Source organism: Heterocephalus glaber, unplaced genomic scaffold, assembly GCF_053883595.1.
Source record: "Heterocephalus glaber isolate CG9 unplaced genomic scaffold, H.glaber_assembly_v1.0 deba00001733, whole genome shotgun sequence".
NCBI lineage: Eukaryota > Metazoa > Chordata > Mammalia > Rodentia > Bathyergidae > Heterocephalus > Heterocephalus glaber.
In genome coordinates, this window is record NW_028258444.1 from 20,788,395 (window position 1) to 20,816,267 (window position 27,873).

Here is a 27,873-nt window from a genome sequence, read left to right on the forward strand (position 1 = left end):
CCACGTTATCGCTTTAATACTGTGTAATACTTTCTTTTAAAATACAGTTTCTTCTGAGGTAGACAGACCGTAACTGCAGAGCATCGTCAGACAGGAGATAAATACGTCCATGTACAACACACAGCAAAATGAGGTAGAAATGGTTGCAGCTGGAGGAGGGTCCCAACCCCAATCTGGGTAGAGGAAGCAGAGGGCCACCTTGCCCTCCCCAACACCAAGCCCCTGGATTCTTTGGTATGCTCCCCACAACATCGCCAGGGCTCGACCTGCCCTACCCTTCCCACCCTGTGCCCCTGAGGTAGGTGACAGTAGACTGAGGGCTGTCGTCTTGTGCAAACCTTCCCAAACCTGGGGAACAGGAAGCTCCCGGCAGAGGAAGCAGTGAGGACCCTGGCCTTGGTCAGAGTTTCTGCCCACACCCAGGGCTGCTTGCCTTCGAAGGGCAAGCTGGGATCCCAACCCCATGTCCCTGCCACCCTCCACCTCACTCCCACACACTCACCTGAGAGAGAAACCCCTCACTCCCTACTCCCTGCTCCCTCTGGGGGGGTTGCAGCAAATCCTGTGGCCAGTGCTTCTGAGGCACCAGGCCCTGCAGTTGATCAGGGGTTCCAAGGAGGGTCAGAAGCAGGCCAAGGGCCAGGAGGGGGAGACAGCAGCTTTCTTGGTTAGCAGTCTGAGGCCAGCACCAGCCCTCAGCATCCTGGCCCCTGAAATGCCCCATGGAAACCCCTCCACACACCCCCATTAGAGCAAAGTGGCAAGACTGCCGGAGCTATGGGACAGGCAGGGACCCACGAGAGATTGGGAGGGGAGAGAAAAGGAGATGGGGGTCTCCCGCTTTGGGGCCTAAATAAAGGGTTGTGAGGTGGGGGAGGGGCAGTTTTAAGCCCCATCAAGGAAAACTGGTGGGAAGGAGAGGAATATACGTCCCAGAGACAAGGGCTTCAACCTGGCTAGAAGCCCCATACACACACACACACACACACACACACACACACACACACACACACACACACACCCACTCCCATGTGAGGGAAAAACACCCTGCCCACCTCCTTGGAACTGCCGACACAGGGCAGGAAGGGAGCAGGGAGGCACTCCCCTGCCCAGCCATCACCGGTGAGGGACACTCACCCCTCCGCAGCATCACCATCATAGAGGGCAGCTGAAGGGCAGCAGGCAATTCCGTGTCGACCCAGACTTGTGGCCAGACCACCTCCCCCCTAAGGCAATGATACTCTGAGCTTAACTGAGGACCTCTACGCTGGCAGGGGCCAGGTGGGATGACCTTGGGGACTTCCTGCCTGTGTCACCTTCCTTTTGGGCACTCTGCCCAGAACAGGAAATGAGCAAGGAAACCCCAACTCTGGATAACCTCTCTCAGAAAAGCAGAAACTGAGGGGTGGGGTGCAGAGGCGAGAGCAGCAGGAAGGAAGCAAGATCTACCCCCTTCAAATCTCATACCCCTCCTGGGCACCTCTGCCTCCAAGCTGGGACGTGGGGAGGAGGAAGCTCTTAGAAATACATTCTGTTTCTGTCCCAGGAACACCCCAGGTCTAAGTGAAGACTGGGCCTTCCCCTGCCCTCCCCACAAGTCTCTTTCTGAGTCTTCTGGGAGAATTTGCTCCCCTGGGGTGGGGTGGGGGGACACACAGGAGAGCAGCCAAAGTCTAACATTCTTTCTGAGGTCAGTTTCTTCCTGAGTTGTCAAAAAAAAGCCAGCAAATTCTACACATCTTACAAAAATAAAGGCCTAAAATATGAAGCTACGTTCCTGGGACTTCCCCCTCACACTCCCAAAACACCACTTCTTTGGGGAGTTTTTTGGTTTGCTTGTTTTGGCTTGACACCCCCCCCCCAAATTTTCAGCTGGATAAGAGATAAGGGAGTGGGAAGGGGGTTCCCTACTCCCTTCCTCCTCAGCCCTGGGCCTCCAGCTCTCCTGCAAAAGGACACTGCAGTGAGAATAAGGGACAGAAGGCAGGGAGGGACGTTAAAGCACAGGGACCAAGAAGCACCGGGACGCCCAAGTACACGGGACAAACAGCAGCACAGAGAGTGATAGATGGAGAGGTGAGGACAGGACGGAGAAGAGGAACTGCGACGGGGGGGGGGGGGTGTCAGTGACAAAGCGAAGGGAAGAAACACCAAGCAAATGCAGAGAAGTGGGAGAGGGGGAGGTGTAGGGTGCCATTCAGAGAGTGAGGAGACAAAAGGAGAGCAGGAGTTCTTTAGGCCCGGGTATTAGCCCATGCAGGGTCTGCCCCTTCCGCCGGGCGGAGATGGCGAGCTTCCCGTCTACAATAAATAGGAAAAACCTGAGTACACGGCGCACATGGCATCCATCTGCCTGGCAGAAGCATTTTCCTTCCCATGAAAAACAAATCCACCAGCAGAGCAGTCCGGTCTCCCACCCGACATGCGCCACTCGGGCACACTCCCGGCCCGGTTTGGTCAAAGTCATTTGCCCCAATCAGAGGCGGCTCCCGCGGCCCCCCTGACGCCATCAGTGTCCGGAGCCGTACATCTTGTCCCACTCCACTAACGAGTCCAGCTCCTTGGGGGAGCCCCTAGGGCCCACCTTGGCTAGCGCCACCTCCAAGTCCTTGTACGAGAGGGGGCGCTGCAGCCCCGGGAGGACCGCCCCGGCCGCCGCCTGCTGGCACAGCTGCCCCAGCTCGCCCCCGGAGAAGCCCTGGGTGCCCTGCACGAGGGCCGAAAGCTCCCGCTCGCTCAGCGCACAGCCCTGCTGGGCCAGCGCCCGCTGCAGGATCTGCCCGCGGGCCGGACTGTCCGGCAGCGCCACGTAGAAGCGGAGGGCAAAGCGCCTGCGGGTCGCCTCGTCCAGAGCCGCGGGCCGTGAGGTGGTTCCCACCACCAGCACGCCGTCGGCCCGCGCGCCGCAGCCGCTATCCAGACAGGCCAGGAGCTGGGCCTGCAGTGCACCTGGGGCGCCGGCGCCGTCGTCCCGGGCGGGGAGCAGCGCGTCCAGCTCGCTGAGGAGGACTACGGCAGGCGAGCGACAGCGCGCCGCCGTAAAGGCGGCCTGGAGGAGGCGCGCCCCTTCGGCGGCGCCCTGCGCGGCCACGCTCGTACCGCGCAGGCGCAGCAGCGTGGCGCCCAGCTGTGTGGCCAGGCAGCGGCCTAGCAGCGCTTTGCCTGAGCCCCGCGGCCCAAAGAGGAGCACGGTCCGCGGCGGGCGTAGGCTGCCGGGGTAAGCGGGCGGCCTGAGCAGGGGCCACACCAGCTCCTCCTCTAGCGCCGCCTTGAGCGCCCCCTGACCTGCCACGTCTGCCCACTGCACCGGCGGCCCGCAGTCCACCAGCTTGCTGGTCACCAGCTCCAGCGCCCCAGCGTCCACACCTTTGGAAGGCTCCCCCGACGGCACAGCGAAGCTCCCACGGGGAGCCGGCGCCGGGGCCCGCTCCGGGAACTTTTCGTAGGGCTCGAGCTGTGGGCCGTAGACGGGGGAGCCCAGGACCTTGAGGGGAACGCCGCCGCCGTACTTGCTCGACGCCTCCTCCGCGGCTCCCGGCGGCTTGGCTCGGAACCCGTTGCCGCGACACTCGCCGTTGTCTGCGGCGGGGTAGGGAGCGCCGTCGGCCGCGGGGGCCTTGGCGGGCTCGTAAACGTACTTGCGGTAGCGGCCCTCTGCCCCCTCGTCTGCCGCCTTGCGCTTCAGCGACACGCCGGCCTCTGCTCCCGCAGCGGCCGCTTGGAAGCTGTAGGAGGTGGGCGCGGGCAGGGGTGTGGGCGCAGGCAGGCCCGAGGCCAGGTAGGAAGTCGGGGGCGCGGCCGGGTGCGGGAGCGCTCCGTAGCCAGGCTGTGCAGCATAGCCGCCTGCCGCGTAGTTGTACAGAGGCGCCGAAGGGCCGTAGCCAGGCGGGGGCGCAGGCTGCAGAAGCGCGGCCGGGGGCGGCGGAGGCAGCCCGGCGCCTGTCTGCGCGCAGTACCCGGGCGCCAGGTAGCCCCCGCCATAGCCCGCCGCGTACTCTGGAGCCGCCGGGCCTCCACACGCGTTGCCGGCGTACAGGGGCTCAGGCAGGTTCCCGGCTAAAACCGGGGAGCTCCCGAGGCCCGTGGATCCGCCCCCGCCGCCCGACTTGGTTCCCGGGAGTCCCTCGTGGAGTGAGGCCAAGGGGTAGGGTGGCTCTGGCCCTGGCCAGGGATCCGTGTCCCCCTTGGCGCCATTGAGGAAGGTGGCATCCCCGTAGCTGCCAAGGGCCGGGCGCTCATAGGGTGAGTCCAGGACCCCAGAATACTTCTCTGCGTAGCGCTTGAGGAGGTTGGAGGCAGTGAGGGCAGAGATGTCATCATGTGCCCAAGCATAATGGCAGCGCTGGCGACCCCCTGGGGGCAGTTCCAACTTGTGGGCTGGTGATGGGGTGGTGGAGGAGACATCCAGGTGCTGCTCTGGCCACTGGTTGAGGGGCTGGACATGTTCCGGTGTCCAGTGCATTTTCGACAGAGCTGCAGACAGGAGAGAGAGGAGCACCTGGTGAGGTCCTGGAAGGCCTCAGAGGTCCCACCGACTGACTTCTTAAAACTGCTGCTTGAGACTCCCAGTACCTTCCATCTACCCTCCCATTCTCCTGGGCATCCTCCCACCAGCCACCAAATACCCCTTCTGACCAAGACCGAAGTTATCTGATAACAGTTTCCTCAGAACCCTGAGGGAACCAGAAACAATGTGGTTGGCCCTAACTTCGCCTTGCAAGCAGTGGTTATTATTTTGTCCTGGCCATAACAGCCATGCTCTGTAGGACACATGGTCCTTACTTTCACACCTAATGGGTCAGGTCGTGGGAAGAGTCAAACCCAGGCAAGCCTCATTCGGCAACAACTGTTTGCTGCTCACCCTCCATGGGCTGCTGCAGAGATTGAATGAGGCCTGACCAGGGTTCCTAGTCTAGTGGCCCTGCAGTTCAAAATTACTAAATGCTCTGTTCACCTCAGCCTTCCCTAAGATTCCAAGGTCCCCTTTGGGCCTAAGGTCAGAGGTGCCCTCATGTGTAACAGACCCTCATTGTCCCTGGGAAACCACAGTGGCTAACCCAATGGCATTTACTTCCTTGCCACCCAGTTTCTTTTGGCCACTACCTGATGAAATCAGAGCACTGGGTTCCAGACCTAATTGTGGGTAACACCTGTAGGCCCTGGGCAGGTGCTGCCATGTGCCTCATTCCCAAAATGTGTCACTACAACACAAAAGTATATTTAAACTGGAAACTAGATAGATCGTGTGCCGGAGAAGAGGGGAAGTGAGTTCACAGCAGTGTACATCCTAGAAAGTGAATCACGAATTTGTCTCTGCACTTCTCAGTCACCAAGGAAATAAGATTTGATCAGACTCACCTTGCAAAATAAAAAGCACTTTTTTCAAAAGAAGTGAAAATGTTTCTGACACAGAGACCCTAGAACTTTTACTCATGAGCCTTGGGAAATACATCTGTGAGATGTAATGAACAATGGCCTTTGGGACATAGGTGCCATAATCACTGGAGATGAGTTCTGAGGCTGTTTCCTGTGCTGCCCTCCAGCACCAGGCAAGGCAGGAGCCAAACACTATAAAAAATAGCACTGTCCAGGCACATAGCTCCAGTGGGCCAGGCTGATTCTAGGATAAGATCTCGAGGACTGAATGGGCCCACGTCTCTCAGACCTAAGCATTTGGTGAGTTAACCAACAGGTTCACATACTCCCATTCTTTCTTCAGCAGGGCTGAAAGTTCTACCCATGACCTCAGACATGCTAAGCAGGCAGTGAGCTACACACCTATCCCTCTTCAGCAGATTTTAATTGTGTAAATCTTAAGTGTTTCGCTAGGCATAGGGTTAGACTGAAAGGTGAAGGGAGTGGTTCAGCCATGTGGAGGAGACAGGCATTGTCCTCTGTAAAGTGAGAAAATAGAAGTAGGTATGTGCTAGAGGCCTTGGAGCTCAAGGCAGTTTGCCACACCTTAATGAAGAAGTGGAGTCTTTACTGGCTCTTCGAAGGGATGAGGGACTAAGTTGAGCAGGTAGGCTGGGGGGAGCAATGCATCCCAGATCACACTTTGAAAGGTGTAGGCACAACACATTCAGAAAGCCAGGGCTAGTCAGAGGCAATGGTGAAAACCTATAGTCCTAGCACCCACAAGGCTGAGGCAGGAGGATCCCTAGAATCCAGGAATTTGAGACCAGCCTGGGCAACATAGACCCTGTTTTAAGAAAACGCCAGAGGGCCAGGGATGTAGCTCAGTGGCACTAAGCCTGCCTGGCAAACGCAAGGTCCTTAGTTCAATCCCCGATACCACCAAAAAATTATTACAAGTCCAGGGCTGTGCTAGCTTCCTTGGGACACTTTACTGCCACTCTAGAATACTGTCATAATCTACAAATACAACTGGATCATGCCCCTTTAGAAGTATGGCTCTTGGGCAGCACACAATCTACAGAACCACATACAGTGAGCCTGTGGAGCGCACCAAGAGGGCCGGGGATTTAACTCCGTGGTTCTGGCGCCTGCCTCGAAAGCGCAAGGTCCTGAGTTCAATCCCCGGTACCAAAAAAAAAAACAAAAGCACCAAGAAATGTCAGGTCTCCAGAACCTTGAATACAGGTATATGTGGGAAGCATGGTAAAGGAAAGTCTAAACATAATCAAGTCTCTTCTCTGGTTCTGTACATTTGGCCTTACAGCAGCTGCTTGACAGCATCTCTGTCATCTCACTACTTCCTATGGCTGTGACCTGACATCAGTGCCACAAGACAGCCTTTAAAAATAAAATGATTTACTATCGTCCCCACTGCCCTAGAGGAGACATGAGCTGCTTTAAGTGGGATGAATTCTAGAGGCTGCTTTATTCCTGTGTGAGGGGTGGCAAGTGCCATGGAAGGCAGGAGAGAACAGACATAGCTGGTGGCCCAGAGGTGATGTGCAGCTTTCCAGCTCTTGCTGAGAGGGGTCTTCAGAGATCAGAGGTGTCAGTAGTGTCACAGGGGTAATTTCCCGGGACATCAGAAATCACAAGTGGTGGGCTGGGGATTTAGCTCAGTGGTTCTGCCGCCTGCCTCACAAGCACAAGGTCCCAAGTTTGATCCCCAGTACCAAAAAAAAAAAAAAAGAAAAAGAAATCACAAGTGGTTCTGGTTGCAGGATCGTATGAGGTAACATCAGAGTTGCACAAATGTAAGTATTGTGTTACTGCATCAAACCCAAACCAGTTTTTTCTTTTGTTTTTGTGTATGGTTTTACTTTGTCTTGCTCCTTAATTAGAAATATGGAGAAAAGAGATTAACCCTTGACAAATTTATGTTGAACACAGTCAATCAGGCAAGCCAGGGAAGAGTGACCCTGTTATGATTTGAAGCTAAAATGTCCCCCAAAATTCTCATCTGTCTCGAAGGTGGCTGGATCATGGGAGCTTTATACTCATCGGTGTACTCATCCATTGATGAGTTTATAGCTGAATGTACTGTTAGGAGGTGGAGCCTAGTTGGAGGTGGTTCACTGGGGATGTGACTTGGAAGGGTGTATTCTTGTCCCTGGCTCCTCCCTTTGTCTCTCAGCTTCCTGGTTACCATGGGTTGAGCACCTTTTCCTGTGTCATGCCTTTCTACCATGCTGTTTCTGCTTTGGAGCCAGTAGACCATGGACTGAAACTGTGAGCCAAAATAAACCTCTCTTCCTTAAGCTGCAGGTATTTTGGTATTTTGTCCCTGCAACTAGAAAGTAACTAAGACAGACCTCCTCCCAGAAGACAGAGCACAGTGAAGACAATGCTGGATCTGGACTTGGCCGTACATTTCCTCCTGCTTCCAGACCCTCTGATCGATCCTCCTCGCTGCTGTCACGTGGTGTCCTCCAGCCCCTTATCCCCCCAAAGACTTGAGCCATGCTCCCTCTCACCAGCACCTGCCCTGGCCTCCAGCGATCTTCATCCAAATCCACACCCACACACAAAACACGTTGGCCCTAGTCATCGCTGGCACCTGCTCCAAATCAGAAGCTACGGGTACCCAGTTCCAGTCTTCCACATCTGTCTTTCCAGCATCACAGCCACTGTGCTCCACAACATACCACCTGCCCAGGGGGACCTCGTCCCTGACACCTCATCTGTTCTGCTGGGCCACTACCCTCAGTCTCTTCTGACACTTACACTGTGAGTCATTTTCTTCCCATTTGAGCTAGGAAAAAAACGAAGCCACTGACCCTTTGTTTTCACCTTCAGCTGCGTCTAGACCCACCGAAAGGCCCGATGGCCCACCCACCTTAGTCCTTGACCCTGTCCCGGCCCATCAGTTAATCATCCTTCCTCCCTGCTGTGTATTAGCTCCCTCCCCAAAGCAAATAGAATTCTTTCCCGGTTTTTTTGTTTTTGTTTTTTTCCTTGGTACTGGGGATTGAACTCGGCACCTTACGCTTTCGAGACATCTTTCCCATTTTTAAAATTACCTCCCTGACCCTGACTCCCTCACTAGCTACTGGCCCTTCTCTTTCCTCCTCCTTCATTCTTTAAAGCATTTTCTACCTGTATCCACATTGCATCTGCTATAGGTTAAGTGGTCTAGCTGGAGAGCGAGGGACCCTATCAGCAACCTCTGATAAACTTCATTCCTGAGCATTGCAGTTCCCTCTAATCCATCAAGGGAAAGAACAAGGTCTGGTCAGAACTCAGCTGCCCAAGGCCAACCAAAGAGGGAGAGGGAGCCAGGGCTGCCTTACCTAACATAGGTAGAGAATGCGGGCTCACACAGGCCTGAGCACATAGAGTGTGTACGGTTGCAGATGAGGGCATCCGTCCAGGTCTGTGCCTGGCAGGTGCAGATGTACACAAGCATTACAGTGCAGCCCTGTGCTTCCTGACAGACCCAAGTCCACTGCACCCTTGCCTTCCTCCCCTTCCCCAGCCTGCAGTGAAGAGTCCTGGCTTCCTGCCCCTGCCCTGGGCCCTTTATGACTCCTGCTTTCACATTAAGACACATAGGCCTCAAGCTTCTACCACTTTTCCTCCTGCAGGGTTCTACATGAAGGATCACCCCGAGAGAGGGACCCTTGCCCCCCAGGGTCCTAGACTACACTGCAGTCCTGGAGATCAGCTGAGCTAGAAGTGAGGAAGATGTGGGCTTTGAATCAGGAAGGCCTGGTTTGAATCTAGGCCAAACACTCCCTGACCAGACTGAACCTCAAATTCTGTATCTTCTAAAGGGCATAATACATGCCAGTTAAAGTGGCTGCAAAGATTTTTTAAAATAATGTATGGAGACGTGTCGCACACTCCTGTAGTCCCAGCACTGGGGAGGCTGAGGCAGGAGGATTGCTGGGAATTTGAGGCCAGCTTGAACTACATAGTGAACCCTGTCGCAAAAACAAACCCCCAAAAAAGTATGGAAAGTATATAGTCCCATGTAGGGTACAAACAAGTCACTTTGCCTTGCAGTTGGGGAGGAGTTAGTGAACAGTCTGTTCTGTGAAACAGATTCCTTCAAGTTCTCATATGACAGATCAGTCCTCATGCCATTTCTCCAGCACCCAAGCACCAGAGGTAGAACCAGCCTGTGTTCCATCCTTTGTCTGTCTAAACAGTCCTGAGATCAGTACCGCTGTCATTCCCATTCTTCAGATGAGGAGGCTGAGGTACAGAGGGATTAATACATCTTCAAAGACACACAGCTGTTCCAAAGTAGAAACAGGAGTCAAAGGTCAGGCCCTCAACATTTGTCTGCACTGCCTGTCAGGACCAGCTCTTTGTTCTTGCAGCCAGAGAAGAGCCTGAGGCCATGACAGTACACACCACAGGGCCCCAAGGAAGCAGACTCTTATCTGCCTACAAACATGGATATATCCCAAGTGCTGTATATTTTCCCTCCAAGCCACGCAGGAGAATTTGTGCCCTCTCCTGACAAAACAACCCAAGTAGGACTGTCCTTTTCCCTGTGAACTTGCCGGCAAACAACCGACACACACTGGGCTGGGCAGGCAGTTCTCTATTTGGGTTCTGAGTCCTTCCCTGGTGGTAAGAAAACACCTTTCAGCGACTGCCCAGTTTGGGGAGCCCTGCCTAGCCCTCCTCACAGAGCACAGCCTTCATACTTACAGCTAATCAATAAACACAGCCAGCCTGGGCAACATGGTGAGAACCCCCATCTCATAAATAGCTACAGAAAAATTACTGTGTGGAAGAATAAAATCATACCTAAAGCCCCTCCTCTTATTTTTAGGAAGACTGCCAGGAGTGCTGAGGTGAGTCAGCCTTCACACCTGGCCCAAAGCCTCATGTCCTACTTCCTTCGAGCTCTTGCTGCCCACATGTCCTGGGGTGCTCCTGGCATCCCTGTGGGCCCTGGGCTCTCTGTGCATCAGGTCTGATGCAGGGCATATTACACCCCTACCCCAGTCCCAGCATCCTGGGACAGCAGACTCCAAGCTGGTACTTTGTGACCATGGCCAAAACACCTAACCTCTCTAAGCTCGATTTTCTTCATCTATCAATTGAGATGGTTTAGATGAGTAGGCCTCAAATTTGCCTTTTTTCGTATGGGGGGGGTTGTTTGTTTTTGTTTTGTTTTGTTTTGTTTGGTAACAGGGATTGAACTCGGGACCTTGCACTTGTGCGGCAGGCGGCGAAACCACTGAGCTAAATTCCCGGCCCTCGTTTTGTTTTTAAAGACAGGATTTTGTTTGTTGCCCAGACTGGTCTGAAAGGCCTGGGCTCAAGTGATCTTCATGCCTCAGACTCCTGAGTTAGGACTACAGGTGCACATCACTGCATCTAACTTCAATCTCTCTCTTTTTTTTTTTTTTGGTACCAGGGATCAAACTCAGGATCTTGCGTTTGCGAGGCAAGTGCGATGCCACTGAGCTAAATCCCCGGCCCTTTAATCTCTTCTTTTTCACTACAACCCCCAAAACATTTCTAAAACATTATAAATTTTATGCAAGATGGGCTTGGAAAGGACCCTAAACATACACTGTCAACTTCTCTCCTACTCTCCAAGACCCCTTCAGGATCTTACAGAAACTCTGGGAGTCTCATTCTGGATCTCATTACCTACGGGGGAGGAAGGGGCCTGGGCCAAACAGGGTATGGGGGCAGGGTAGAGGAGGGGCAGCTCGATGGTGGCTCAGTGGAGAAGGGGTGATGCTACCCTTCTGGGCAAGGCTCCATTATCTCAGCCTGGGACAAAGGGGCTGGACTGGAGAATCCCATTGTGGGGCCTCCGTAGGGAGATCTCATTAATCTATTCACAGGGGCTCCCACAGGCCTTTTGTCCCCGGCTTTTTGTCTCCTTATAGCTAGTACCCTTGGGGGGGGTCTCTGGGCCCTACCCCTCATGCCATCCTACAGCTGGGAGAGAAGAGGGAGGGTAACAAGAGGACTCTGGAGGACTGATTTTCTGCCACAGCCCTTGCAACACAGGAACTACCTCCCCATACCTCCTAGGCACAGCCAGGTCACCAAATTCTTGCCTGGCAGATGCTCTGGGACCTGGCGCAGGACTTGGCATGGGTCGGGTTAATGCATGTCTAGGGATGGGCAAAAGATGCCAGAGAGGTGGCTGCAAAACTGCTGTCGACTGGATGCAGCCCGTGTTCTGCAGGTGCACCGTCTTCCAGCTTCTGGGCCTCTCACGATACGTTCAAGGGTCCGCCACAGGCCGGCTATCAGAGAGGCAGAATTGGATCAGCCTGTGGCCCACGCTCACAGACTCCATCAGCTAACAGGAAGAATAAGGTAGACATGATCCTTAAGAAAGGAAGGAAGTCAAAGCCAGCCTGAATTACATAGCGAGACCATGTCCAAAAGAAAGAAGGAGGGAGGAAAGGAAGGACGGAAAGGCCTGAGAAGCAGGCATGGAAGGATACTGGAAGCTCAACATATCTACTGCACTGACAGTGGTTGTAGTTAATAACAATGAATCGTCACCATCTTGGGGAAGCTTCTCCAGCTTCCCTCTTGGCAGCAAGAGCAGAGGATGGGTGAACTAACTGGAGTCTCTCCTAGTGCCTGGGGCCCCTCCCCTTTCATACTCAAGGACATTGTTCCCTGCATTCTTGAGTGCTGCAGAATAGTTTTCCCTCCTGAAGGAAGCCTGAGATAATCTCTCCAACTCCCTCCCACTTCATCCTCTGCCTGCTTGAGACTTTATTCCCTCCTACTCTCAAGAAAAAGTTTATCGTTGGGTGTACTCCCCTTTCTGATCCCTCTCCTTCTACTTCCTCTTGAAACCCTTCCAGCCAGGCATTCCCAGCACTCCACCAACCGGGTCCCGGCCACTCCTCCAGCTTACAGCACCTCACTCAGCCCCTCAGCCCCTTCTTGAAACACCAGGAGGCCACGCTTCTGACCTCACCTCCTTCTCAGCCTCTTTGGCTCCCTCCCTTCCAACCCTCAAAAGCCTGGGGCTTGCTCCTGTGGCTTTCCTGTCCCTCCCCTGGTCCTGCAGCCTAGATTTCTCCCCTGCACTCCATACTGGCACACGCGTTGCCACTCAAAACTTAATTAGCATAACATGTCCAAAAATCAAACTTCTGGCTTCCCCAACCTACCCTTCCTGGGTCTCTCTCACAGTAGGAAATGGTAGCTTCATCCTTTCTAGTTGTTCAGGCAGAAATCTTGGTGTCATCCTCAGCTTCTCTCTCACACACTTCAGGCCAACACATCCAGTTGACCTTGGTTTTAAAATGTATCTGAAACAAAATATTTCTCGCCACCTCCAGGGATGTCTCTCACCTGAGTAACGGCAAGGGCTTCCAATCTTACCTCCCCATTTCTACAGTGTCTGTTTTCAACACAGTAGGACCCTAAAACACATGTCTGATTACTTCATTCCTCCACCCAAAAATGTCAGCTCCCACCAAAATGTAGCTCCCACCACACTCAGATTAAAGCCAAAGTCTCACATTAACTGACCAGGTCCTGATAATCTGTTCCCATTACCTCTGGACCTCAGCCGCCATTGTTCTCCCAGACTCCTCTTCCCCTTCAGTCACAATGGCTTTCTGGCCTTTCCTCCCACTCCAGGCTCCCTCCTGCCTCCTGCTCTCACGTGCCTTTGCTTCACTCTATACCAGGAACATTCTACAGCTCATTTCAGCTCTCTGCTCAACTGCCCCCTCAGATAGATATTGTCCCCTCCAACCTGACATTCTGGGTAGCACTCATCCTAATCTGACCTATTTTGTCCTTTCTTGTCTGTATACCCACCAGAAAGTTCCACAACAGAAAGGACTTTGTTCACTGTTTTATCTTAAGTACCTAGGACAGTGCTTCACACACAGTAATTTCTTAATAGACTATACAGGATGGATGGAAGGATGGATGGATGGATGAGCAAAAAGTCTTGAAAAAGGCTTGAAATTGCCTCTGTGTGAATAAAGAAAAAAATGAGTAACTCAAGGTAAACCCACTTGCAATGGCAAGGGTGATAGGAAGAGAAGCCAGGGATTTACCTCAGGAATGGATGGGGAGGGGTGCCCAGAAGAGGAGTTTGTATCTTCAAACCCTATAAGAAAGTGCTCATCCCTGACATGGCTAGAGCCCAAAGGCACGCATCCCAGCTCCCCAGGACCCCCACCTGGCCTCCTTTCTTTTGTTCTTTTTTTTGGTAGTCTCCCTGCCTCTGTTCTCCCCTGTTTCAGGCCTCTGTGGGAGAGGACAAAGCGGGCAATGGAATTCCCATCAAAAGCCTCAGGCACATGGTAAAGAGATCAGGGCCCTTGGGATGCTGCTTCCTGGAGGTGGTGAGGCCTCCCCGACAGCCTGGCTCCTCAGGGATGGGGTTGTGGTGGGGGTGTGAGCTGACCCTCGCCTGCTCATATGTCAAACACCAAACAGCAGGAGGTCAGCCTGGGCAAAACTGGCCAAGTGGCCCCCATCTGGGCAGTGTGTGTGCACACACACGCTGGGGGGAGGGGACAGTGCAGAAATCCCTGCCTGTGTCCGCGGTCAGGGCCACAGCCAAGCTGTGACCATCTGTTGTCGTCTTAAGAGGCCAGGCCAGGCCAGGGTCCTGGCACCCTTGAGGAGTAAGCCTTCCCTTCCTCCCAGGCTTCTAGGGTTTGCAAAGAACTTTCATAGCTATCATTTGGTTTCATCCTCACTTCGTCCCAGTTAAACAGGCACAACCCCCCCTTTTACAGAGGAGGACATGGAGGGTCAGAGAGGGGTAGTGCTTCTCGAAAAGTCATTACAGCTGGTAAAAGGGGGGTGGAACTCAGCCAACTGAGAAACCTCAGCCTTTGCCAAGGTGCCCTTGTTCATGCTCAGAGGTCTCCAGGGCTGGGCTTTCGGGCACAAACATACTCACCCCCTGGCTACTGCTTAGCTCCAGCCCAACCCAATTCCACGTGTCCCCTCCTCTAGGAAGCCTCTTGGACTGACATCCTCAAGGAAGTTCCTAATATGACTCCAACTCTGTAGGCAAAAAAGGCAGTCTTTCCCCCAGTGGCCACTTATCTCCCCTATGGCCCAAGGAGCAGAGAATCCCCTAACCAGGATGACCCACACACCATTTCCATCTGGGGCAGCTCAGCGGACAGGGGAAGGAGCACAGTGTGGTGGGAAGAGTCCTGCCCAAGGCCACACAGTCCCAAAGGAGCAAGGCTGGCATTTGCACCAATGGAAGGGCTTCACTGCAATCCCAGCCTCTAATCCTGTACTGTCCAAATGGCACCTACTAGCCACATGTCGCTATTCTCATTTAAATTCATTAAAATTTAATACAACTAAAATTCAGTTCCTCCATAGCAGTAACCACAGTGCCTGATGATGTTGAGCAGTCATAGCAACATAGATCATTTCCATCATCACAGAAAGTTTGGCTGGAGCCGGGGATTTAGCTCAGTGGTTTCACCCCCTGCTGCACAAGCGCAAGGACCCGAGTTCGATCCCCGATCCCCGGTACCAAAAAAAAAAAAAAGAGAGAGAGTTTGGTTGGACAAGGCAGCTCTGATCGCAGCACGGGCTTGGCTCTGCACCCAGGAAGCTTTCTGACACATCACCTACTCCAATCCTAGCTTTGCCTGGAACTTCCGGGGCCTCGGGAGGACTTCCTCAGGATTTACACTGCATTTCTGAGGCTCCCCAGGTAGTTTTACAGCCACACTGAACTCCCGCTTCCCCTAGAAGCAGGGGAGAGAGAGTGGCCTTCTGGGCCAGACCCCTCCCCCAGACCAGCCTGTCTGCCCTGCTGGGGAGAGGAGGGGCTGGCTGGAGAGCAGGAGAGGAAGGTAGGACAGGGCAGTTTGTCATCTGGCCGTCCTGCCTCCCTCCCCCATCAGCTGCTCAACACCCCTCCCCCACCCTGCCTACCATCCTCATCCTCATCCAATCCCAAAGACAGATGGGGGCTAGCAGAGAAGGAGAAATATGAACACAGTGAAAGCACTCTCAAGTGATGAGAGTCTGGGAGTCACAGCTGTGTCCCCTGAGGCCTGGACACTCCTTCATGTCCAGTCTTGATGTCTAGCCAGGCAGGCCTAGGCTAAAGCAAATCTTAGTGAAGGAAGGGAGAGTTACTGAGCAATGTGGGAATCTGTAGGTGCTGGGTTCCAGCAGATATAATCCCAGTGAAAAATGCAATCACTCATGTGGTCACTCACCCACTCATTCATTCAACACACGTTCACTAAGCCCTACCATGTCAAGATGTAAAGGATGACAGGTGGGCTCCCTAACCAGCTTGACCAGGTAGGAACATGGCTTGTTCTGAGCTGCATGAAGATCCTTTGTCTCTGCCCAGTGGACTGAGCAGGGTGGACACCCTCAACCCCCTCCCCACAAACAGGCACACTTGTATGTCTGCGTGCATTTGAGCACACATACATGCACTCTCAGCTGCTGCTGGGGTCCCCCCTCCCATGGCCTCTCTGGCCAATCACAGCACTGAAGGCTAAGTCCCACTGTCCAGCAGCCCCCAGGGAGTGTATTAGCACATTTGAACCGCTCAACCTGCAACTGACAAAGCCTGGGGCTCAGAGAGAGCTGCAGCAGGAGGGGTGGGGCCTGTGGGGAGCTGTCCTTCCCTCTGCCTCCCAGGGGGAAGCTCAGGACTAGATTAAGCACTCTGGGGCACAGAGGAATTTGGGAGCCCCAGCTCCAGCAGTGACTAAGCGATCCATAAAATCCCAATTTACACACTCACTGATCAAACAGCCTGTCTTCTGCTCTGGGAGGTTGGGGACCTCCATCTGCCACCCACCCCCTCCTTGCAGAAGGTGCTAGACCCCAGACACAGGCTCCCAATGTTTTATGCAGATTCAGTCCTACCTGAAGGGCTCAGGGACCTGCCTGTGCCCCTGTGATCTGGTGCTGAGCTTGGAAGCCACTTTTGTTCACCTCAGAAACCCAGCTCGTTTTTTCCTCTCCAGCTGCCCTGGGGCTGCCAAGGCCTGACTTCAAACTCAGCAGAGCTGCTAATCACTTTTCCAGCTCTGAAGCCCTGCTCTCCTCATAGCCTCTTCTTCCCCACAGCCCCACCCTGCTCTCCCTTGATCCTCTTCCAGGTGCTTTTGCTGCTCAGGGATGCTCTGAGCCCTGTCCTCCCATCACTCCGTGTCCCCACCCCAGACCAAGCAATACCTTGGAACACAGGGTGTTGTGAGGCAGATTCTCTATCCCTAACCCACGTCCCTGTGGAAGCCAAGGAGGAAGAACCAGCCTAGTTATTACCACTGTCCTTCCCACAAAGAAAACAAATGTTTTTCTATCTGCTGCCTAAATTTTGAGTAAGAGAAAACCATTCTGGTTAACAATCACTTTCTTTTAAACCAAAGAGAACCTGTGGGGGTTCCGGGTAATGAGCCACCCACCCCAGCAAAGATTTAGCAAATCTGATTTGCTTTGTCCCTCACTCTGTGGGAGATGGGGAGCAGGAGCAGCCAGAAGTTTTCACCCCAGCCAGGTAAGATGAGTAGGGAGCTGGCATTTGCTTGGAGGGCAGCACAGCCCCGCCGCCACACCCCTCTTCTGATGACCATAGAACTACAGGGTGGACTTACTCCTGGGCCCTGGGGAAAGGCACAAAGGACATAAGTGTAACCCTCTCTCTGCTTCCCAGAGAGCTCCAAAGGCACACCTCGGCTGTCATCTGCCGGAGGCCACAGGTACTGGGCTAAGGGCTTGCTCTCCATCTCGGGAAGAGGGATTACTGTGTGAGTCCATCCCACCCACCGTGGCGCACACTCCTTCCCTTCCTCTCCCCGTTTCTCACCTGGACCCACTATGAACTTGAATGAGATAGGGTTCTAAAGCCCAGCCAGAAAGACTGACCCAGGGCTGGGGTCTCTGAGCCCACTCTAGCAAGCCTGGGGAGCCATGTCAAGGTCACAGCACTCCCCTCCCTCTATGGCTCATTTGTTGTAGGCAGTGAGCACTGGCCTTGGAATCAGCTCGGAGGTCTGAGGCAAGAATCCCTGGATCAGCTTCCTCCAGTGTGAAACGAGAGGAAGGACAGGATCCCCTCACAGCTGGCCTGAGGGCAGTGAGGAGGGGAGAACCTTGCACACTCACCAGAGGGGCAGGGCTGGGCCAGGACAGCAGGGCAGGGACCAGGGGCAGGCTCCAGCTGGGCTCCTAAGAGGCTGGCTACATGCTTCAGCCTGGCAAAGCCTCCAATGGGGACTCTCCTGGGCCAGAAGGACCCAACAGCTTTGAAGAACAACTTCAAGGTCAGAAGTGCAGCTTCAGAGCTACCTGCTGGGCCCAGCAGGGTGTCACGCTGCAGGAGAGAGCTGCCTGACCTGCCCCTGACCACCTGACCATCACTGAGTCTGAAGCCCAAACCAGGACTTCCCGGGATGACAGCCTGACCCTTGACCTCTCTCACCTGTGTCCTTGAACATTTCTCATCAGCTTCTCTGCCAATAGAGAAAGAGCCCCAGGACCCTGCACCTCCCTTCTCTCAGCACTTCTGTCATTCAGAAACTGCCAAGCACATGTGTCCACTTCAGGTCTCTCTTCCGTGCCCACGATATCCCAGACCCAACTTCATCCTGAGCCCCACTTTTCACTGTCCTTGGGAATCTAGATGAAAAGATGGAGGGTCCTCTGTGGGTCCACAAAATCCTCAAGCTTAATGCCCAAGGAAACACCTTCACCTTCTCCCTCTGGAGTCCCTCTGCCCACCTAGGCTGGAAATCAGAGCTCCTGTGATTCCACCTCTTGGAGCCACCGCCTATTCAGGGGTCAGAGTCTGGCTGACATTCCCTCCAATTTGCTTCCCCACAGCCTGCCCCACCTCTGAACTCACTGCCTCTGCTCTCTGCCCTCCTGGCCGCCAGGGAGCTCCACCTACCAGAACACAGACACAACCTCCTACCAACCACAGAGCAGAGGGGTCAGTTTGTCCTCCCTTCAACCTCAGACCCAGCCATGGCCACCCCTCCAGCCACGGCAGACCATCCTCTGGGACACACACTTCACAGCCTTTGCTCAGTCTGGCCCCTCCGCCTGGGCTCCGTGTCTACCCTGCTGTCCCACTGGGGGTGCCCAGGCCTTTAAGTCACTGATTCAGAGGCTGCTGCTGGCTGTTGCTGCGAGTCCCAGACACCTCAGCCCTGCCTCTCAGATGCCTCACTGAGAGTTGACGTCACTTGTTAACCTGGGCTCTGCATCCTTCCCCTGTTGGGCCATCCCTGCCCATGTCTCCAGCCCAGAACCCTTTCTGCTCTCCTTTCACCCTGTCCTTCCCTCCCTCACCGTCTTCCCTTGTGCAGAGAGCCTGGAAAGAGAGGCCCCTGGAGCAAGGCTGAACCACACTGTTTTATACTAATTACTTTGTTTTAGGACAGTTGGCCCTCTGGATCGACTGGTTCTACACCTCGGATTGAGCCAAGTACAGACTGAAATATTCACAGGAAAAAAATGTGCCGTACTGGACATACACAGACTTCATCATTATTCCCTAAATGATACATTGTAGTAACTACTTACATAACAATAACATTTACAGGGCCAGGGATTTAGCTCAGTGCTTCTGTCACCTGCCCCACAACCACAAGGACCCAAGTATGATCCCCGGTACAAAAAGAAAACTTATATTATATCATCTATTAAAAGTAATCTAGAGATGGTTTAAAATATATAAGAGCCAGGTTGGGCATAGTGGCACATGTCTGTGATTCTCAGCACTCGGGAAGCTGAAGCAGAAGGATCTCTATGAGTTCAAGGCCAGCCTGAATTACATAGGGAGACCCTGTCTCAAAAAAAAACAAAACAGCCAGGCATAGTGGCGCACACTCAGGAGACAGAGGCAGGAGGATTGCTAGAAGTTCAAGGCCAGCCTGAGCTACATGGTGAGTTCAAGACTAGCCTGAACTACAGTGAGCTAAAAAAAAAAAAGAAAAAAAAATCACACACAGAGGAAGATATGCAAAGGTGTTAAGGAAATACTACACCATTTTGTATAAGGCCCTCGAGGGCCTTGTATAATGGCCTTGTATAAGGCCACTCTTAAGGGCCTCCAGCACTCCTGGATTTGGGTACACATGAGGGTCCTAGGACTAATCCCCTGAAGATACATCAAAGATCAATTATAAATTCTGTTTTGTTGTTGCTGCTTTCTTGTAGTGCTGGGGATTGAATCCAAAGCATTTCAGATGCTGAGCATGACATCTCTCACTGAGCAACACTCCCAGCCCCTGCACTTACTTTAAAGATGGTTTGCTTTTTCACTGCAGTGGAGCCCTGTGCTCTGCTCCACCAGGAGCCAGCAGCACAGCCCCGCAGTGGAGTGTGGGGGACTCAACGAGCTTACATATGGGGCGGACACAGGTACCTAGTGAAGGAGGTCGTTTCCCGTCATCTCGTCCCGTTGGGACACCACTGCCATCTGCAGCTGGCCAAGCTCCGTGTTGGGCCCCACTTCGAGGGTCTGCCCTGGGGCTCATCTTCCCTCAAGACTTGGCCCTGCACGGGCATGAGCTAGAGAATAAGGTCAAGGCTTCTGGCCAGACCCCTCTGCAGGTAGGAAGCCTGTGGCCTATTCTTAAATGTAACTGTTTGGTTGGGAATGTGGCTCTGTAGCATAGAGCTTGCCTAACATGCATGATGCCCTGGGTTTGATCCCCAGCACCAAAACACAATTTTTGTTCAATATACAAAATAAAAATATATGGGTCTGCAAAGGGAATTCATAACACTGGAATACAATTCTACCCATACACATATCAGGAGTCTCTCAGCCCAACAGTCTGAGTCTCCTCAAAGGTCTCACACTGCCCATCAACCCAGCAGAGTAGGACTGGGGTTACCTTGAGTCCTGAGTGGCATGCACCTTCCAAAATGCTTAAGGTTAAAATCTGAATGATCCTACTTCCCTGGCCCTAAATACGACCCCACCCTGTGCAGGAGGGTAGTGAAAGGCGTGCCTCTACAGGGCTGGCCTAACCAAAGGTGATGAAACAGGCCCAGGCAGCCCACCCAGTCAGCCCCAGGACTGCATCAGCCCCTCCCAGCCCTTTCCCAGCCCTGGGGGTGCTGAGCTAAGTCACTCGGCTATGCAGCCAGGCCGGTCCACCTGGGCTGTCCTCAAAGGGGGTGGCCCCCACACCTGCAGGGCCATGGAGACAGTGAGAGGAGAAACGAAGAGGGCTTTAGGTAGACTGAACAGCCACAGCCTCTCCTCTGGCAGCTCCCAGGGGGTTCTCAGCACACATGCCATGCTTTGCACACGGTAGCTGTTTAATCCTCACACGAACCTCAGGACAGTACTCCCATGTAACAGATGAGGAAACTGAGGCACAGATCACTTGTCTAGGTCACCAGGTGTGGAGTGCCACACACCTGGATAGGCTGGCTCCAGATGCTCCTCTGTCTCCCACATGAACAGCAGATGATGTTGTTCCCATTTAACAGCCAAGATGAAAGACATCTGGATTCACAGAAGGACCTGGCCCTGTCTGAGAGCCTGTGCAGTGTCCAGAGTGTTGAGCTCTTCATCACTAGGGGCATTTGGCATCAGAGGCTCCCGTTGCTGCCTTGCACGCTCCCAGCCAAAGGGAAGCACATCCCCTCCTCTCACCAGTTATCGAGGGTCACCACACTCAGATGTCTACAAACATCCCTGCAAACCCTGCAGACTCAATCAGTCCCAACCTGAAAGCCAAACATCTCTTCCCCAATCCCCAAGCTGCCTTCTCCCTGCCACTAAGGCAGCTCCATATTTCTCCTCAAGGGGCTCAGACCCCAGAACTCAGGACTGCAGAGGGCTACAGCGCAGAAGAGGGTGATATGGACTCCATCCCACACAGCACAAGGCTGCCTGAAAAAGAAGCCCCTTCCTGGAAGGAGGGTCCAGTGCTGTGCTCTGAATGTCCCCTCCACTACTCATGTTGTGAGCTCACTGTCATTCTAACAGTATTAAGGGGCAGGACTTTTAAGAGGTGATTAGGGCAGGGAAGGCTCTGCCCCCACTGCAGGAGTGGGCTAGTCATCCTCAAGCGGGCTCCTGGGAGGAGTTCAGCCCGGTTTCCCTTCTCTGTTTCAGACTCATGCTTTGTTAGGACACAGCATGGAAGCCCTTGCCAGATGCTGGCACCAGGCTTTTGGACTTCTCAACCTCCTGCAACCAAATAAACTCCTGTTCTTTGTGAAGACCTGGGCTGTGTTATCTATTGTAGCAGCAGAAAATGAACTGAGACCCCCCTGGTGGCCAGAGTTCCCAGGGAGCCCCCCTGGGAACACACAGGCTGGGTGGGGGACAAAGCAACCTGATGCAAGGGTGGGGAAAGGCAGTCTAACCTGAATCCACCAATTTGCTTTCCCCACTGACCTGGAAAGAACAAACACTCCCAGACTTGAACATCCACTGGTTCCTCAGGGCAGTTGGCTGCAGGTGGATCTACTTCATCTGTGGCCCTTGTCCCAGTTTCAGCTCATTCCCACTGACACAGCCTCCTCCAGGAAGACCACCTCTTAAGGCCTCCACTGAGGCAAGACCCTGCTGCCCCGTAACCAGCCTGCCTCCTCTAGGCAGTTCCACCCCAATCCCACTTCTGTGCACTCTGCACAGCACTGAGCTGAGTGTGCAACCATCTAGATCACATGCCCTCGGAGGCTCCTTTCTACTCAGGCAATGGAAGGGTGGTGGTCCTCAAAGTGGAGTCCGTTCCTTTGCCTCTCTGCTGGTCCTCAACATCTTGGAAGCTCCTCCACACTGGAACCACATCAAAACATAATGGGTGTTGGAGGAACGGCTACTTGGATAAAATACCCGTGGCCTGGCAGCCATGGTTCATACCAGGGCCCGTGGCAAGGCAACAGGAGGGCTGGAGACATCCTCTAGCACCCCATGGCCATGTGGGAGGCTGAGATTTGTTAAGGGAGACCCCAGGCATGAGAGCCCCAGCTCAGGGTCTGGCACATAGGCCCCAGTGAGTATGTGGGGTGTGTCAGGGTCCTATGAACTGTGACCTCCCTGCACACGCTCTGGAGCACTGGGGTATACCCAGGACCTTGCACAGTGCTGGGACACAGCGGGAAGGTCCTCAGCACAGGTGAGTTCACAGCATATGAAGCAGCCTCTTCAGCATAACCCTAATTAATCCCAGAACCAAGCTGGGGACCAGGTGGCCTGGGAGTCCGCCAGTGAGTGAAAGGGGATGGAGGAAGTGTGCGTTCACCTCCCAGAGTCCTGCAGAGCCACGCTGGCTCTCCTCTCCCCCTCCTGCCCGTCTCCACCATGACTCTACTTGGGAAGCAGCTCAGGGATGGCTCAGGCAAGCCCTGGCATGGGCCAGAACCCTCACGCACATCCTGTTTACCTCCTTGCTCCTATGCCAGGAGATGGTTTTCTGGAGTCCCTGGACTCTGAGTCACTGAGCAAGTCATTAGAGGGGGTGTGTACTTAGAAGACGAAGGGGCAAACTTAGGCCCATGTCACCAACATGTGAGGGAGGCTCTTCTTGTTTTACAAATGAAGAAATCAAAAAACAGTTGAAGTCACTTGTCCCAGATTACAGCTGATTTGCTCGGCAGGCAGGGTCACTGCAGGTCCGGGATTGGTCCCTAGAGTGAGGGCCAGGACCAGTCATCATAAAACAGTTGGGCTGGGCATGGTGGTGCATATCTGTAACCCCAGCACTCTGGGAGGCTGAGGCAGGAGGACTTCAAGTTCAAACCTAGCCTGGCCCACTCAAAGACTTTGCAAGATTGCCTCAAAATAAAAAATATGGAAATGTAGCTCAGTGTGAAGGCTGCTCTGGGTTCAATCCCCAGTACTACAAAAAAAAAAAAAAAAAAAAAAATGAAGGATAGGGCCACAGGCTCCACTCTTCCATTCATTGAGAACTCCTTCCCCACCTCCAGCCCTCAAAGTGAAGCCCAAGGCTGACATACTACAGTATAAAGGAAAAGACAGCAAGACACCCAGGGAGGTCCCACTGCAATCTGTTTCCTTGGCTTGGCAAGGCAGGGAGATGTCCCAGGGCAATCACAGCTCTGACCACTTTCAGATGCATTTCTGCCCCACCCTCACAGACCCAGAGTCTTTCAAGACCAGAACTTGGGTCTCCCAAGACCTGCCTCACTTAATCCTCAAGACCGTATTTATGAGCAGGACATCAGTCTTAGTCTCACTTCGAGAAGACAGAGACTGTTTAATAAATGCTAAGTGTTAACAGAGCCATCAAGATCCTCATGAAAATGCTCCAAGAAGAACAAGGCTTTCTTGCCACTCACCTTTGTTCCTACGGTAGGCCAAGTGGACCCTGAAACAAAACTAAACAGTCCCTGAAGCCTCTCACCAGGCCACACAAGTGGAGATGAAGTGGCCAGCCCAGACCTTGACCCAGGGATTGGGAACATTCCCACCTGAAGCACAACCCAGCACCTCCAGCATCACTGCTGGCCCTGTGTCAGGCTGTCCTCTGCCAGGAATAAGGCCACAGGCAAGCAGTGAGTGTGGAGATCAGGAAACCTGGGCTACAGACCAGACTCTGCCCTCAGTACCTCACAGAGGGCGTATTGGAGGAGGGGTTCTGGATATAGCATCCCAGGGGCTTCAGGGTATCCAAAAAGACTCCAAAGGAGAATGAAAGCTCTCCTCTCGAATAATGGCAGTATACTTTTCAGAGATGCCTTTCACAGTATGAGGACTCTGCAAATCAAAACAAGTTATGAATCTCCAGACTGGCTTTTCTGGGGTGTTGTGGATTGAACCCAGGGCCCCCTCCACACTAAGCAAGGGCTCTACCACTCAGCTACAGCCTAGCCCAGTGACCACCAGGCTGAGTAATCCCAAAGAGTCCTTCCTTCCAGAACCTGAGTATTCTTGGGTGGTGTGTATTTAAATGTAAATCTGGCTCCTCATCCTGCAAGGCTAAGTCAGCTGTGGCTCCGGGAAACTCAGATTTCTTGCCATGTGTATTTGTGGGAGCTGGTGATGGAACCCTGGGCCTTGGAGCACAAGCTTTACCCTTAGGCTACACCTACAGCCCTATCTCTTATTTTTCTGACTTCAGGGAAAGCCTTGGGATCCAATGCCACACAGCACCCAGGGTCTCTCTCTGTCCAGATGTCCGTTAGTCCTCCACCCCCCCAAAAGAAGGCAGGGCCATCCCAAGGCTAAGCTGGAAGAAGACACCAGTACACCCCACAGTCTGTCAAGAGCAGCTAACCCATGGCCTCTGACTCCTGTAGGTGAGGCCCCTGGCAGTGGACCACAGGTGCATCCAGGCCTTGGGTCCCTTTTTCCAGGAGAGAGCCCTGGAACCTCACTGAGTCATGCTCCTATGAGGAACCTGCTTCTCATTAAATAGGGCAAAGGAGTCATTAAAGGCCACATCCAGAAGAGGCAAAGTTCTGCTAGAAGGCTCCACGAGGGTGAGGGAGCCCAGCCTGTCCCCTGCCCTCCTTGGCTGACTGGCGGTGGGGGCAGGGAGAGTCTGGGCTCCTAAGGGTCCAGTAACTTCAGCAGCAGCAGCTGGGGGTGGGGAGTGGGGGAGCCTTGGCCCAGATAATAAGCAATTGTTAATGTGATCCATATGGATCCTGACTGGCCTCTCTGTTGAACAGGATGATAATGGCAGGGAAAGAATGCTGGTCTGTGGGGAAGGGAAGGGGCAAAGTCCTCCCCGGCTTGGGGGGGTGGGGAGAGGCATCGAGGAGGAGGAGGAGGAGGAGGAGAAAGAGGAGGGAGAAAAGGAAGAAAAGGAGGGGAGGAGACCCACCCAGGGGTCTCCACCAGTTCCAGAGAACAGAACTATTTACCTGAAAATGGCCAGATTCCATGCTTTTTGGGCTGCCTGGCTTAATGCCCTTACAAACCCCTTTGACTCAGCCAAAAAATATTTATGGGGCACCCACAAGATGCCAAACCCTGGAGGGAGCCAGGGAGGGGAATATATGCTCTGTCTCTGCTCTCTGGCAAAGCCTAATTTGGTCGCAGTCACAAAGGCAAAAAGGAGGCACAGGTGCAGGACTGGGAGACCATGGAGAGAGGAGCAAGTGACAAGAGCTGAGAGCTCTGGGGAGGCCATGGTGGGAAGTGTGGCATCAGAGCTGGGCTTTGAAGAATGAGGAGGTTGTGGCAAGACAGGGACAATGGGAAGGCATTTGGCTGAGGGACCAGCAGGAGCAAAGGCAGAGAGGCGTGAAATTGCGTGGAGAGTCGGAGATCTCAGCAATAAAGCTGCAGCCCAGGCAAGGGAGGGGAGGGGATTCTTGAACCATAAAAAGCTGTGGCCATGGATGACCAGTAGGAAGGAAAAAGCACTGGAGCACCACACAGGGGTCTGGGTCCCTCTCCCCTGCCTCCCTCCCACTGTGTACTGGAATTGTAAAACCAGGGATCCCCCCTCCCCCCAGCAGCTCACGGCCACACTACAGCCAGAGACTCACACAGGGATGACCTGGGAGGCCAAACTCATCCCTGTATCTCTCCGCCCCCTCTCCTCTCTTGTGGAAATGGGGGTTCCCTGAAGACTGGAGGTTATCTGGGTGTCACCAAGAGCAACTCCACTGCTCCACACAGCTAAATCCCCTTTGGCCCAAGAGGGCTTCCCCCAGAAAATATTACAGCAAGGGCACGAGGGTCGCTTCTGGCTGCTGTGGACCCCAATGGACTCAAGTGGAAATAAATGAAATGGTGTTAAACAGGGAAAGGGGGATTTACGAGGCCTGTCACCCAAGCCAGCAGAGCCAACCGGGCAAGCCCCGCCCCTTTCCTCGCCCACCCCAGTTAGTCCCGCCCCGCCCCTCGGCTCTGGCTCCAGTGCGGCATCCTCGCCCAGCTCCTGGGTTGCCGCAGCCCAGCAGCGGGGAGCAATCCAGAGCATCCATCCATGTGGGGCTAAGGCACAGCAGAGAACAGCCTTTGCTACTGGCCTAGGGCGCTCCGGGTGGGGACTGATTCCAGAAGGAAGCTCGGGGCCTCAGACGGACTTGGGGGGAGGGGTGTCCGGGACTCCCTCTGCACGGTGAGAGGTCTTTGGACCGCAGCATCACCTGGCCCCCTCCGCAGGCCGGACGGTTCCAGAGCACCCCTCAGGCCCCAGGAACAGAGAAGCCCCCACGCCATAAGCCCAGAGTGGGACTGGAACCGGGTCCCCACTCCACACTACGGGTGGAGGCCAGGAGCCCTCTCTGCCGCTGCAGCCCGAGCGGACGACAGCACAAACATTCTTCCGTCCTCTATTCTCCTCCAAATTAGGTATCCATGGAGACAGGGCCGGCAGCCTGACAGCCCCACGGCCTAATCCTGATTTAGTGACGGTCCCTTTAACAGCCCACCCACCCACCCCTGCGCTCCAGGCCGCTGCGGGGCGCAGGCTCCAGACCGTTCGCCTTCTCCCCGCGCAGACCCCTCCGCAGCCTTCCGCCGGGAGGGAACGTGGAGTCGGAGGGGACTAACATTTGCCTACTGTGTGCCCAACACTCTGCGGAGGACGCTCACGGAGGGATCCCAGCCTGGGAATCTCTGCGGGGTAGACCAGGAGAGGGCTCTCGGAGTGGGGAAGGTTAAAGGGCCGGGAACCCAGGGGTCCCCCCTGTAGCTAGGGGCCTGGGGTGAAGGGGAGCAAGGCTTCTGGCAGCGCCTCGGTTCGGAGGTGGGGCTGCGCTCTCCCGACCAGGCGCGCAGACACCGAGGCGCGAGCGCTGGGGCGCAGGGATCCGAAGTAGCCCGGACCTCCTGTCACTGCCCCGTCCCCGTGCTGGGGAATCTCGGGGCCGGGAACCCAGCCCCCACCCCTCCCGCACGCACAGAGGCCTCCGGACAAAGACCTGACGGAGTGGGAGGGGCCTGCGGGCCGGCCCTCGGGCTCCGGCCGAAAGATCCTTCTGGGACCCGAACCCTCAAATCCCGGATCCCACCCCCAACCCCACAAACTCCCGGGAGCCCGCGGCTCTAGAACGCCACAGCCCCCGCACCGGGGCGGACTGCGAGGCTGGTGCTCTTCTGCGGCCGAGCGCGACCCCCTCCTCTGCTCGCCCCCCGGGAAGTGACCCTCGTCTCCCACGCAGCCGCTGGGGTTCCGGCCTACCTTGCCCTCCGACCTCCGCCTGTTTGAACCCCGCGACCCGCAGCTCCCGCCCCGCCGCCCCCGCACGGCTCCGCGCCCGCGGACAAAGCTCCGGACACCCCGGCCACAGTCGCCACCCCCTGACCCCGGCCCGCTTTCGCCCGCGCCCCGGCCCGCTACGCGTACCTCGGCATCCCGGCCGGGTCCTAGGTGAGTGTACGCGGCCCGGGGGGGCGTCCGGCCCGGGGACCGGGGCGGGGGCGCGGGCCGGGGGCGACAGGCCGGGACTGGGGGGCAACAGCGCTCACCATCCTGGAGCCACGGTTGCTGCGGCCGCCGCGGCCGGGCGCGGGACTGGGCAGTGGGGGTGGCCGGACAAGGGGCGGCCCCGGCTCCCCCCGCAGGCAGGACCCCCACCCCCGCCTCC

General features: G+C 54.8%; 1 protein-coding gene across 5 annotated transcripts; it reads right to left on the reverse strand.

Annotated features, from left to right (window-relative positions):
- Fignl2 (fidgetin like 2) lies at nucleotides 1–27,830 on the reverse strand. Of its 5 annotated transcripts, none has more exons than XM_087199936.1 (2): nucleotides 27,755–27,830; nucleotides 1–4,473 (listed from the first exon to the last, which is right to left on the reverse strand). In XM_087199936.1, exon 2 carries the CDS (start codon nucleotides 4,460–4,462, stop codon nucleotides 2,510–2,512), a length of 1,953 nt encoding a protein of 650 aa, XP_087056062.1. In that variant the 5' UTR covers nucleotides 4,463–4,473; nucleotides 27,755–27,830; the 3' UTR covers nucleotides 1–2,509. The 5 variants fall into 5 exon arrangements, with proteins under 5 accessions (XP_087056062.1, XP_004862982.2, XP_004862983.2 ...); XM_004862925.3 differs by having other exon boundaries at nucleotides 27,633–27,771; XM_004862926.3 differs by lacking the exon at nucleotides 27,755–27,830 and adding an exon at nucleotides 21,758–23,025.
- Nucleotides 27,831–27,873: the final 43 nt, after the last annotated feature.

Excerpts from the sequence above, each read along its gene's own strand:
- Fignl2 (XM_004862923.3), bottom strand. The coding sequence starts at position 20,857 with ATGTCTTTCATCTTGGCTGTTAAATGGGAACAACATCATCTGCTGTTC. Across the intron at positions 4,474-20,769 it reads TCTGGAGCCAGCCTATCCAG|CTCTGTCGAAAATGCACTGG; the intron begins GTGTGTGGCACT and ends TCCTGTCTGCAG.